At 37.9% G+C, this 14,750-nt stretch overlaps 1 protein-coding gene across 3 annotated transcripts in view; it reads right to left on the reverse strand.

The window, feature by feature from the left end:
- CPQ (carboxypeptidase Q) overlaps nucleotides 1-14,750 on the reverse strand; it is a 179,675-nt gene that overhangs the window by 39,043 nt on the left and 125,882 nt on the right. For all 3 annotated transcript variants that reach the window (XM_080378496.1, XM_080378495.1, XM_080378494.1), the window contains one exon: nucleotides 5,389-5,590. In XM_080378496.1, the coding sequence (XP_080234622.1) occupies nucleotides 5,389-5,590 (202 nt within the window). The remainder of the gene's footprint in view (nucleotides 1-5,388; nucleotides 5,591-14,750) is intronic.

Raw genomic sequence — 14,750 nt, forward strand, 5'->3', positions numbered from 1 at the left:
AGAATAATTTCTAGTTTCAAAAGCCTATTTTTATGGAACAATGATAAATTAGTGCATAGATGAATTATTTTACAGATTAATACACACAGTTCTTTCTTCAATCAAGATTTTAAATGTTTCTAATAGCTGTAGCACTTATAGCAGGTTCTCTAAGTGCTAAGCAATTATAACTGTTCTCTTAGCATACTGGTTTAATTTAATACCTCCCAAGTTGCAGAAAATTTGACTTCTGCAGTGGAACATACTCATTCACTATATTTACTTTGGAATGGTGAGATATTTAAAAGGAAAGGAATTACTTGGAAAAAACAATACAATAAAAATCCTAATTATCACACAACAGTGCTGGTATTATCTCAGATCTATTGAGATCAAGACTCAGGCAAGACATAGGTGTATACCATAAGGCCCTTACACCTCACATCCACAAAAAACATAAATCAGCCCCATATTGGCTGGTGCTGGCAGTGTGCTTCAACACATGTCCACAGCAGTGAGAACTCAGAAAGTACAAAAATGTAGCACCTCTGGAGTAACTAAAATTATCGAAGTACTTATAACACGATCTATAAAGGTAGTTCTGTCAGTAGTGTTCAGAAGTTTTGTCCAACTTTCTGCTCCATGGGTTAGCAGGAGATATTTCACTTGTGTTAGTCAGTCAAATAACTAAGGCTCTCCACATGATACCGTACACTAATAGTCTGAGATCACAAATCACACAAATGTGACATATTAAAGTGAGAAAATCAAGTTTAATGTCTATTTTTAAGGAAAACTTTTTCTCTCTCCCTCATCTTGTAAGAAGGTCTTTGTCAAGTGCAATATCCTTTACCTGTGCACAATCAAGGCAAAGCCTTTTCAGCTTCGGCCTGTGAAGTCCTAAACCATGTGAATCTGATTTTTCCTCTTTTTCTTTACAGTTTTTATTCTTTTGGCAATAAAAAGAGGCTTAGAAACTGGATCCAAAGAGTCTGCCCAAGCCTGTGGACAGTATAAAACAGGTACACTGAGGTGCAATGCCTCATGCATCACAGTGGAGTATCACGAGTATCACTTCCGAACAGATGACCCACTTATAGGAAATAGAGTTTTTATCCAATTCTTCATGCCCAGCTGGCAACCTCAAGTCAGGGAGTTTTCCCATTCCACGCTTGCTCAAAAATGCCCCTGGCTGACACTGAGCAGAGGACCAGGCTTGGCTCAAGCATGCTGGCAGGCTCATACTGGAGTTTGGTGCTACAAAGGATGATGGGGACAGAGGGATAAGGGGGGAGCATGCTCCAGAAAAGGAATGGAACTGAAGGATTTAACTTCTTTTGTAATAAGAAAGGAAATAATGCATGTCAAAGCCTGGTGTCTAAGGCCAAAATACATCTTATTTTAAAGGAAGGTAATAAAGAAGCATATATGAAATAAATATGAAAATGAAAATATAAAAATGAGAGAAATGATATATGATAGTATTTGTTTGCCACCTCTGAGAAAATTACTAATAGATTGGGTTAGCAAATGAATTTTTGATTTCTGAAGAAACATTAAAGTTAGATGAACTACTGGTTTATTAGTTTCTGGAAGAATAATTCCTCTTCTTGTCTAATGTAACAAAAAAGCAAGACACCATCACTGTGGAGACAGAAAGACACAACCAACCATCAAGGTTCAGAGTGACACTGTAAAAAGGAGTTTCACCTTTAGGTCACTGGTTGAATTTTAAATAAGAGTTGCCACATGCCTTTGGGGAGTTGTTTGATGTCCTGGGTCAGCTTGATCTCAAATACAGCTCAGTTCCTAACAGAAAGTGTTCCCATCATAAGCACTGCAGCAACAGATAACCTCCCTGACGAATGCAGCAGAAAGGAGCATCCCTGAACCATCTCTCCTGGAAATACTGTCTCCAAGCAGCCTTCCCTCTGCAAAAATAGGACAGCACCTGTTTTCCTCTTCCCTAACATCTAAAGCTGAATTAATGTTCACTGGATACCATAATACAAATACAATCACTTTGTTTGCCTTTTTTACTTTCTGAAGGTTTGCAGGGAAGGCTGACTCGACCCCGGTGCTATTACCTTAGGTACTAGTTTAAATCATGTTCAAAGCATCCTTGTGATCATCAGATACCTTGCTTTTTCAACAAAAATACCTGAGTGCTGGTATAACAGGGCTTGCTTAAGGGTTTTTTTAACCCTTTCAGATACTGAAGAAGCCTGTTGTGGAAAAGCACGCAAAGAAAGCAAACAAACCCAACCAACCTGTATTTGCAAATCTTGGCCAAACTTGACTAGAACTTACTGTTGAAAAGGAACAACTTTATGTGACACAGTTTAGATGTATCCCTAACTAAAAACAAATACGTAATTGAACGCTTAAAAAGAAAGCTGAGGAAGATAATTGCATAATTAATAAAGGAGCAGTCTTACGACCAATGGTCACCTCAAACTATAAAACCACAGGATAAAATACGACACCACAAAAACCTCATTTCACTTGATTTATGCTTCATGAAAAAGCAAACCGAATGTTACACAAATATTTTCAGTAGCTGAAAACTGGCTATCACTAGAAAAACACAGCTACAGACATTCCTCACTGCTGGGCTGAACTGTTCTCAAAATAATCCAATGTAAAGGCCACTGATGAAAATATTTCTAATACTTGGCAATCACAAAGCACTAAACTCCTGTTTGGTGCAGATCACTTTGCTCGTGCTTTAGAGTTATTAGTTAAGCTTCAGTTAATGGTTCACAAAGCACTCTGAACTCTCCTGGCCTCCCTCATCCTAAAATCTCAGAATAGTCACTGCTGTTTTCTTGCAGATATGTTTAAGTAACTTTAAAAATAACATGTAATTGCCTGCCCATTAAAAATAAACATACTGGAAACAGCAGAGAATAAGGAGCCTGAGACGCTTCGCCTGTCTCAGGAGCAGCTATGAACAGCTCTGAGAACACACATGCCGTTGCCCTCTGTGGACCTTTCAGACCAAAAGGATCAGGAGGAACAGAATTTTAATAGCATCTAAAAAGGTGAATCCCAGAATCTGTTTAACACTAAAAAGGAGAAAAATTCTAGAGAAATTATGTCAGAAACCATTCTTACTGTTCAAGAAGTAAACCCTATTTTCTCTCACTGTTGCAGAAACAAAGCCACCAAGTGTATTTTCAAGAAAATATTTAAATAAAATTGATGAAGTGTCAACACTTGACTGCTTGTTTAAATTGGACCAAATTATAAAAGCTGTTACAGTGTGTTCAATTTGTTCCAATGTTATTATATACCATAAGGGCTCATTCGAGCAGTGAGGATACTGGGGACAAGGCATGAAGATTACAAGATGTCTCAGACTTCTCCCTGGTACAATATGAAATACAATCTAAAACAGCCAAAATTCTTTTAGTGGAGCTAATTCCTTCCCACTGGGGCTCAATGGGGAAAAAAAGAATCGCTGTTCCTTTATGCTGCAAGAACACTTTGTTATTTGCTTAACAGGAAGTTAAATGAACCAAAGCTTCAGACAGAAAAAAACCCCCACCATCAATTAATGTGCCAAATTTTTAATAGGAAAGCAGATCAGATTTATTTAAAAACTGAGGTCTCAGTTCTTGTGTATTTATGTTTTCCCAAGGTTGAGCTTGTAGTTTATGATACTTTTCATAGTTTATGGCTTCTGAGGAGTATGGGTGGCTATGGGAGAGGGCTCCCATTTCTGCCTTGCTTCTTCTGAGTGTACTTTACACATGTAGTCCTGGTGAATCAAGAGGACCACGGCAAGCTGTAGCTGTTTATGTTCCAGGTGCACCTCAGCTGATGAAAACTGGTGTACAAGAGCTCATTACACACTGCCATCACAACCACCACTCACGTATCAACTGAAAACAAGACATTTGAGCGTTAAATTTTTCCCTCTTCCATAGTCTGTCACACCGAGATGGGAAGCACAATGGAAGCCCCTAAGGATCATCTGTAAGTGCTCCCAACACCTTACCTAGGAAATAATTCTGATACATTCACATTTTCTAAACACAGGCTGAGTGGTGAGTTCTCATATTCCAGCTACAAAACAGATATGTTGGTCTGAAATTCTGAAGGATGATGCACGGCTACAGTCTCTCAACAGTTCTTATGGTCTCTCAACTCAACTGAGCACATGGTCCTAACACTCATGTAAGATGCACCCACAGAAAGATGCACCCGCAGACACCTAGGTACCTGAGTGCACCCAATGTCACAGCTGTATGACATTGCACTGAACCACACGCACCTCACCCAGAAAGCAGCACACCAGCTGTAGATGAATCCCTGGCTGTTTAACAACATCCATTCATCCATACTTCTTGCCCAGCACAGATATTTTGCTTTGAAAATTAGACACCCATTTATTTATCTAGGCAGGCAACTTTATAGTAACTTTGTACACCCAGGTGAGTGAGAATCAAAGGGTTCTGACCATAAATAAGAAGCATATATTCTGTGACTCACTGCATCTTCCACAAGACCAGGTAAAAGACAAGGCAGTTAATAAAATAGTAAGAGATTCTAAGCATATAGTAGCTACTAGTAAAACTAGCATGAGCGATGTGCCAGTCTACTCCAGTCATAAAACACCAGAGAAAAAGAACCTTAAAATTTTAAAACCGATCATAATTTTTTAAATATCAGTGTTATGAAACTTTTATTTCTACTATTATTCAAGTGTGGAAACTACCATGGAAATTAACTAAGGCTTCACCCAAGCTGGCCTTTAACTGGGACTCTTGTGCTCTGCAAGCCCCCGTGCTAGTGTGGGGTCTCCTGCACCAGAGGGCTGCCAGCAGTGGATCTCTCTTGCAGCCTGCAATCCTCTTTGCCAACAAGCTGCTCCTCACTGGGAGCCAAATACAATACGCAAAAACCCCTCTCAAATAATTTCAAACTTTGCATAATTTTCCCCCTTTAGCACACGTTAATGCCCCATAACCTTTTAAATGTTATGCCTCTAAAAACATTGTTTCTTCAGCATATAAAACAGAAAGAAAAAGCCCTGTATTTCAAAGTAAAAATAATAATAATAATAAAAATAAAAAAATACTTCTTTTACATTGGAGAATTCTTCTCTGCCTTAGTTTACTATTTATAAACCACCAGTCTGGGATTAATTATTATAAATCCTTAAAGCTGAAAAGACGATTTTAGGCATGTTATGCTACGTATAATCTATACCATTATTAAACTGCAGCTCAAACGCACATTATGTCCTATTTCTGTTGGTCACCTTTTAGCACTTCCACATTTCACCTACAGTGAATGTTAGTCCTTGAGGGAAAGCATTTCTCACTGTTTTCAAAACACCAGACCACCCATCTGATGTGCCACTGCATGGAAGGAGCAGTGTCATCTGTAAAGCATGCTCACCGGGCACCCCGTCTCTCATCCAGTAGTCAATGTCTGTTCCATCTGCGCTGTCATAAACATCTGTAACGTTGATGGGCTGCAGCAGAGTCATGATCTCTTTCACAATGTCCCGAGCTTTAGCACTGCCAGTAAATCCCAGTCCAGATGGCTTGAAGGTGCCCTCATCAGACTCCATGACAATATCAAAGTTGGATATATTTTCCTAAACGTGTAAGGAAAGAAGATACTGTTTTGTGATTGATATTTTAACTGGCACCATATACCGGATTCTAGATGTCAGTGTGAGCAAACTGTAACAAATCTGTTAAGAAGCAGAGAAATGCTTTCTGTGGTTGTATGTGTATAAGCATAAATGAAGTGACCTAATCTTTCTGTATGAGAACACTGAAATAGTTCAAGTTCAGTTCTGAGGCGTGAATATTCCATAGGAGTCACAACATGACTGGCCTGCTGTCCCCAAATACTTGCTTTAAGAATTCTGAAGTGTCACCCAGAAAGGCAAGCTATTACCACCGTATTTCAGTTTTTACTTGTAGCTCTCGCTTTCTTCTCAGACCTGAAACTCAGAAATTCTGTCGCTGGGGGGAGGGTATGCAGCCTGGTTGACTTTAAAATTAGAGGTATGCAAAGCTCGCTTAGATTGTGAAGGCCATTCCCTTTAAAAAAACAGCTGCTGCCTCTTCAGAAACACATTATTTTCAATATACCATGTAGTCAACCCTGACTTTGGTTCGTCTGAAATACCAAGGTTGCTCCTGACCTGAAGGAATAATGTCTGTTTTAAGGGAGGTTGTACTTCCAAGGTAAGCCCTTACAGGAAACATGAAATTTTAAGATTTTGTGTACAAATGGCATAATAATAACGTGCTTTTCAAGTGCACTAAAGATTCTTTTTTGCTAAAAGAATAAAAAATTAGAATCCAGAGCCATTTATTTGCTTCCCATATGCCCCAAACACTCAGTCACAAAGGTTTAATTGGAATAAAATACTTAGGGACTTTACATGAAGGGAAGTCTCACTTTTTTTGAGAGGCACACAACTTTTTCACAACACAAAACAGTTCATGGACAGGTCAGGCAGAAAAAAACCCTGTATTTCAGACTCTTGAACTTGACTAAGAGAAGTCCATGCAGCTTTTACTCCTATACCCAGATCTCATTCCAGAATATTATGGCTGTCATGGGTTATTACAAGAAAATCATTACAAGAGATATGTGATATTGGTGAGTAACAGATCCATGTCATTAACAGCTTATATAAGCCCACAAATCAGTAAAGAATTCTTTCACATTTTTCTGGATGTAAAACTAAATATGAACTACAGGTGGCTGTGAATGTGATATTCACGTAAGTTTTCAGAAATTCTTTAAAGAATTTGCCAAGAACTGCGTTTTATACTCTAATTTCCCAAAACTTTTCTCTTTGAGTGAAACAAGTTCTAACATACTAGAGGGTATTCATTTCTAACTTAGAAATATATCCAGCATTTAAAAAATTCAATACAAAATCTTTGCATACAATGAAGTAACCTTAAAATAACCAATCTACCTATCCACCCATCCAACTACTGGAAATCAAGGTGGAAATAACCAATATTGTCACCAAATTGGCAATTGCTATTTTTATACAATGAAAATAATCTTCAGTTTATAAAAGACTAAATGTAAATAATTAGGATATATGTGGTGTCTAGGCCTATCATCAAAAGCAGTATTACAGGTCATGAGTCTTAACATGAAATTGTGTTCATGGATCCTCTGAACACAGTGGGAGAGAAGCAGATCAAGAAAAGCATACTGCATGGTAAAAGGGACCAATGATGCTTCAAAGTCACAGCTACAACAGTAAGTGTCTCAAATGTAAATCTTTACATCACAAGCTCAGGGAGCAAGACTTAGGGAAGACAATACACATTTTGGTGGTGAATTGCCAATGAAAGCTAACTTAAGTTATGGTGAGCTCTGCATAAATACCACAACAGAAAACATTCAGAAACGGCCCCTTTGGCTGAGTCTTCAAAGCAGGACTTCTGCTCATTTTTAGAGAAGCTGCAGTAAGTAGGAGTGATAAGGCAAGTGGAAAGGACTATTCAGGGCAACAAGGTGAGAAGAGCAAGCACGGAAACAGTACAGATACTGAGAAGATATCTCACCTACCGCCCTGAAGAACAGAATTCCTAAGTTCCAAAACTTCATAAACTGCTAGTATAGCAGCATTACTGCAGTCTTCAGCTGTGTTTTCTCACATAAATGTTTACATGTGTTTTTAATATGAAACTGAGAAAACAAACCACCCACAATACATTACACCATATTTTTGCTCTGTAAGAAAGCTGTTCAGCTCTGAGAACGTGCTAGAGTGGCATGAAAACAGGATGCCCTGGGGAGAGAAATTAGACTCATTGGGGGACAAAAAAGAAATAGGTCCCAACTACTTGAAGTACCATCTGTCCTTGAGAAAGCTTTTTCCCTATTTTGTCCACTAGAAGATAGGATTAATTATAAAACATTCACTGTCAAGTTTGAAAGTTGCAATCTTAAAAAAGGGAGTTACGTTGGTTTCACCATACCCATTTTTATACATATATATTGGTGTTTCTACTTACACAGAAAGAAGTATGTACTGGAAAATATGCTATAGGGAAGGTGCTGTGTTGTCCTTTGATCTCTATGGTGCAGGAATAGCTGCCACTTAGCAAGGTGAGGTGAGACCATACATTGCTCCCTTGACTAATTCAAGGGAACAGCACAACAAACCAGTAAGATTTCATTAAGTAACTGCAATCTCAGCTGTTTCCTCCATTTTCCCTCATTCATTCCTCACAGTGAATTTATCATTTAGAGAAGTATTTTAAATGCAGTACGCAATTTTTTCAGAAAGGAATCCCATTTGCTGTGCCACTTCTCTTAGTACATACCAGAAAATTAAAACTTGTTGGTGTAACCTGCTGCCTAATTCTCTGAGCATCACAATGGGCTTTTATCCTTTATCTTCCTATGACTCAGCCGCAGAAGAGGTCACGTCTCTTTATCTTATCATGTTCAGCTGTTCAACTGCACTTTTAAAATGAAATATTGCAATAAATACTGCATGGGAAAATTGGCTTTCTATAGCTTGCTATTTTCACTGAATATGCAAATAGGCACAATCCTTGCCAATACTTCTGGGTTTAATTTCTTTATTTTAATTCCTTTTATTTCTGTTTTCTCTATAAACAATCTATTTTTATCTCTTCTAAGCAAAACTAAAAATATGTGCTTCTCATCTCTAAGGCAAACACTTGAAAACATGAAATTACAGCAAAATCTTTTCAATCAAGAAAACAAACCCTTGCAACATGCACGACTGGTACTCCTATTGACAGGACACCTGTCCCGTCTAGCGTAGACACAGGAATTCCAAGGAGGTACACCCTACCCTACAGGTAGCTACTTAGACAGTCAAAATCCCAACTGTTAATTATTACCAAATGTTAAACTAGATTCCAACATCTCATGACTAACCTATTGAGTTGCTGATGGCAATTCCTCTTACCCAGCAAAAGCTGTGAGGTACCTGAAAGGACAAGGGAGAGAACAGCTGTCCTAAAAGCCTTCAGCAATTTGGTGCTATTTAAAATAGAATGTTATTACTTGTCCAATAGCTCATTTACTGATTCAGGTTTTTTTTATTCCACTGAGAAAAATCACCACTTTACATGGAAAATACTGAAGTCTGTTACGGCAAAGCACTGTTCTTGACTAACGGTTAATTTGTTCCAGTGATAAGGGACATTAGTTAATCTGACAGTGCATTTTCAGCTTTCTGTTTGTGATTTACAATTAACTTTAGGAAACACCAATACTTGTATTCTTGCATTCCAGTATTTGACTCAGAGCAGTTGGAATTCAAGTATATGACGGTGACAGCCATGTTGCAGAACTTAAGGTGAAATGATGGTCATCCCACTTGCAGTACAAGAAGTGTATTTAAATCAACACCCAGCTTTGTCATGGTGGCACCTGAGACTACAGGAAAGACAAGAGAAAACACCAGAAACACCTAAGTGCATGTCACAGCTGGAAAAGAAAAAAATAAATAATATTCTCTAAGCATTTAATAATATATAAACATGGGGTAGTGTAATTTTGAGTTGCTGTTTAGGTTCAAGATTATTTAATGAAGCAAAACAGCATAAATGGAAACTAGAGAAAAAACACCAGAACAGCTGTTAGGAAGCAGAGATGCGCCAGCATCAAGTCATAATAACCACCAGCCACAAGCATGATCATACGGCTCACACTCTTTTCAAATGAACACAGGGAAAATCAGGAACACAGAGTTATACATTTCTGTAAATTACCCCATCATTATATGGGATAAAGCTGCTGTAAAGCTGAAGATTAGCACAATTTTTGGTAGATGACAAGGTATGGGTAAAGGGTTCATGCTTTTGTCAAAAGATGAAATATTTTTCTGCCACGTTTTGTAGGAAAGCGGTCTGTAAAAAAGTCCAGATTTTATGTCTTGTTCTCTATCAGAGCTATAGAGTTCTGACCTCTGAGAAGCCAATGACAAAAACCCCAGCAACTTCAATAGTCCTGGAGCAGGATTTGGTCATGTATTTATTAGCATTTCACATAGTAAAAACATACTACTAGCATGTCCTGTCTTGTACAATACCGCTACTGTTTCCTCTGCAACCACTGGCCAGCACTCACAGAGATGACCATTCAGTATTGTAAGTTCTCTGGGATGACAGACAAGAAAAAGCAGACCGCTCTGAAGACAGCAGCAGGCTAAGGAAGGTATGCATCAGGTTACCTGAAGCGTTGTCTTGGGAGGTATTTTTTTTGACAAAAAGGAATACCAAAAAGAAGTGCTCTTCCTGGAAAATGTTCCATAACTTAAGCTTTTGCTGCTCAAATACAAGAGTATCAAAACATTATGACTCTGAATGACTATCCCACTGCTGTCCTTTTTTGAAAGATTGTAGGTTTTCATCTGAAAACAGGCAACTGCCAAAATTAAAAATTGTGGTTTACATCTTTCACTCTTTCTATAAGCAAATGAGTACTTTTGTAACTTTCAGTTAAAAATAGATGAAAATAAATTGGCCACACCTTAGAAATTATCACAGCACAAACATTGTTAATATTTCCTGGTTTTATGCAGAATGCTTTTAGGTTCTCAGCTGGGTAAGATGTGAAATGTTAACATGAAAAGAAGTCAATGACGAGAAAGTTCATCACGGTGAGTAAACAAGAGACAACAGTTTTCTGTGTCTTGCACAGCTGTGGAGAGTTTGGCTAGAAGGAGCCCAGCTTTCTTACATTAGAACATCCCAAAGCACCAAGGACCTGCGGTTGAGTGCATCTGCCTGGAGCAGCTGTCCTCAGAAGATGTTTCCATTATTTCACGTTTCAGACAACAGCTCTGCTACTTGCATGAGGGGAAGGGAGGAAAGATGCAAAGACAAAAGCTCTCCTAACACTAGACGTGTATGAAATTGGCCCACATGAAACAAAGACTAGTTGGCCAGGAGACACGCTGTCACGACTGATCCTGGATCTCCCTTGCTTCAGGCAAGGTAAGGAATCAACCTTGGTCAACTTATTTTGCTGGGATAAAAGAACCGACATTTAAATCCTTGATGTGTTTGCTTCAAATTAGACACAAATCCATGTCTTATATTTCACCAGAGTAATTGATACCTTGGGAAATAAACAGGATGCTGAAATACATGAGTTTTCTGAAAACTCTGGTTTTGAGGAGCCAGTATTTTCTGGGGAAGAATCATTTCACCTGAAAGTGACATGAAATTTTTTAGATATTTGCTTCTTGGAGAAAGTAACTCACTAGAAAATAATGTAGAAACCTCACGTGAGCATCAACAAAAGTACTTAAGTTAGCAACAATGAGATAACCAGCATGTCAGAAAGTCCTGTTTTCATGCAGTCCCAGTTTGGGCAAAGTATCAAATCTTCTTTGTAATAAACACAAAAAGGAAACAACAGTAAACACTGGTGATTGATATTTTTCATAAAATTAAATCTTTACTAAAAAGTTAAAACAATGTGTGGCATTTGCACCAGAAATTTAGGTAAGTACTGTAAACATCATTAAGATAGGAAATGCAGAACTAAAAAGAATGCTTTCTCTAATGTGGTTTGAATTAAATTGGTAACACATTAGTGTCTCCAATGATCACAACAGAATTACTAAAGTAAATTTGAATGTGGCCTAGGATCTCTTAGTCCTCTAATTAGAAAATGTATTTGCTTTCCCAGGAGACTGTATGCAATACTTCTATTCCAAAATAAATACCATCAGCCATTCATAGTCCCTTAATTCAGCTGAGTAAATAACTGTAACCTTGTCTTCATGGTACACAGATCTCTCACAGAAACTAGTCCAAAGCAACAAAAAGGAGGCCAGACACTTCATTACATATACTTCTCTCTGCCCTCATGAAGACAGCATAAGACTAAACACAAAAAAACTTCAAAACCCTTTTGGGGGACACTCAGGTACCATTGGTAAAGGTAGGAGAATCTGTACTGAATAGCTGCAGCATGAGGTCCTCCAGAATTACTTAAACTATGCTCCTCCTGCTGCTTCCATTCAATTTGGAAAGGAACACAGCAGTTGCAATGTTTCATATTTTTGAAGTTATTTACTGTATTTTCTGTACCTAAGAGCCCTACTCAGCAACTGGGTCACACAACACTAACCACTTGGCAAAGACTTCAGATGTAGTGTTGAACCCCAAGATCTGGAGCTTGATTTATAGTTAGATCCTTTAATTTCATTACTCTACATCAAAGTAAACAGTCTTAACTGTAAAAGAAAATGAAGATTTTTTTCCAGTCTGGGATTAAATCTAATTATTGGCTAACAGTTAAAATCACTTCAGAAGGTACCTTCTTTGGAAGCAAAGGTGTTGGTGATTTGCCTGGGAGGCTTCTACCCCATAGTCAAAACTGAGCAGGTGCTCTGTGATGTACTGGGGTGGCAGGTACCCCTGCACTAAATGGAGGCATTGAAATTGCTGGATGATACTTGGCTTTCAACTCTTGAAATGTCTTAGAAAAATCGTATTGTGAGGACCATGAGATGCTCTCTAGAAAAATACTAGACAAAATGAAAGCATGGTTGTGTAATCTATGTGTCTGACCTTATTGTGACTGTAGCTGTGCAAATATGCTTTTCCTAAGCATCTATTTACTAGATGCTATCAGAAATGGGAGACAATAGTGCCAGACTGAGCTTTTGGTCAACCCAATATGGCAGCTCTTACATTCTCATAAAGCTCTGAACAGCCAATATACCCTATTGCTAGTTTTAATAATCAGAAACTGTAATACTGGGCTTTATAGAAAGACTTATGTGATATAAATAATGCTATTACGCAGGGGTGTGAGTTAATTATTGGCACCACAGTAAAGTCACTATGCTGCTGCTATCTCAGTTATTTCTGCAGTAACTTATCCACTTTCTAGCAGTGGCAACCTGCAATGACAGATGAGGAAGAAAGACCTAAAATTAAATTGAAAGAAATAATAAATAAGCTACAAAAGGAAAAGTATTTGTACTTGTCCAGTACTATATTGTCTTCATTCCTTCTCCCTTGCCACATTTCTACTGACATAAGGAGGTAATTTACAATGTCAAGGAAATCCATGTCTGCCTGTGCCGAATTACTGCATTTGTATTTCTACTTGTTTGTAGTGAACTAAAGTCATAAGCCCAGGTATGTAGATGAGTCATACAAGCCATCTTTCATTTAACAAGGCATCTTTAAATACCGGTTTTATTTAACTTGTACTCATTACCATCAGCAAGCAATGTTTCTGCCATACTATCCTAATTGCCAGAAATTTGCACAAGTAAATCATTAAAAGGTTAAGCTATTTTTCATGCTAAATATAATGTACAGTATTAATCTGCTTTATTTTGTTATTATGAGTAATGAGGTGTCCTATAGTTGTATCAATTTATAATTATGCCAGATCACATGGCAGGGGGGAAAGAAGAACAACAAACAACAGACGGATGTCATTTCTGCTTAAATTCTCCATGTAAATTGCAAACTGTTAAGTTAGACTGGGCTTTCTTTGTGGAGCACACCATCCAGATGGAATCACACCAGTAGAGCAACAATTGAGCAGCACCTTTGTGTCAATTTTTTTAAAAGCAAAGTAACCAAATACCTTTCAAACAACACCCAGCCTGCTTTATATTTCCCTATTTGATCCTTAAGCCTGCTTTTTTATATTAATTCAGAATATAAATCCTAGAGACAACAGTAAAATGCAGACACTTTGGCAAAAGATGAGATGTGCATGAGACAATTTCATGTGTTGCTGACAACACTACCATAGAACGGACCTTATTATCCAACATGGAAATCTACGGAGAAGATGATACATTTCTCATGAGTGGTGTGCATTAGGCACAGAGCACCCCTCCAGCTCCTCCAAAATGAACTGTACATGAGAAGCATCTCGTTCCTGTGCTATATAATCCAGAGCATTTCATTCTAGTTTAATCCTGCTGAACAGCAGAGTGCCAGTGGTAAATCCAGATGACTCATTATATACTAAACTGCAACATGTCACCTCCCTGAAGCTGAGAAGGCAATCCCTTAGGTACCTCTTCCACATGAGAGAGCTGAGCTATCTCTATACTTTGGAGAAAATAAGGAGGGACTACCGTATATATGGGTAGTTAAATACACTGCTTAGTAAGCGGGAAGTTGGTGGGAAATGACTGTTCATCATTTAGACAGCAAACCATAACCACTGTAAGGCTATCTCTCACAATTCTATTGCAGATGCAAATTGATTTAGTTTTTTCAGCACAATGAATTTAATTAAAAATGAAATTTCCATTTATTTGTTCTGATAGGCTGCTTACCATTAAAAACATACTCTTAGGAATGGCTTGCAAGTCTGCTTTCATACTACTGTACAGCAAGTCACTTCCTAAACACATTTGCATTCATCTTGTCTCTGCCTTGGATATATTAACCATTGCTGAGAGTAACACTACTAAATCAGGGGAAAGAACAAAAGATAGCTACTTTAACTTAGTTATACAGATACAGCATAATTTTGGGGGGAAAAAACCCCACACACATATTCCATAAAATAGTTTTATGCAACTACCCTTGATGTCATGATGTACTTTAAAAAGGCAGTCAGCAGGAGAGATGGATGTGACAATACACAATATTTTTATCTTGATAACCAGTCAGAGTTTGTGTGTTCCTTGGATCATCAGAAATCAACCATTTAAAATGTTCCAGAACCCATAACATTGATGATTGGCAAAGAGCATTTTAGATTACACACTATTAAGGTAAGATAGCAAAGATTTT

This window comes from Falco punctatus (genome assembly GCF_963210335.1).
Source record: "Falco punctatus genome assembly, chromosome: 3".
Lineage (NCBI taxonomy): Eukaryota > Metazoa > Chordata > Aves > Falconiformes > Falconidae > Falco > Falco punctatus.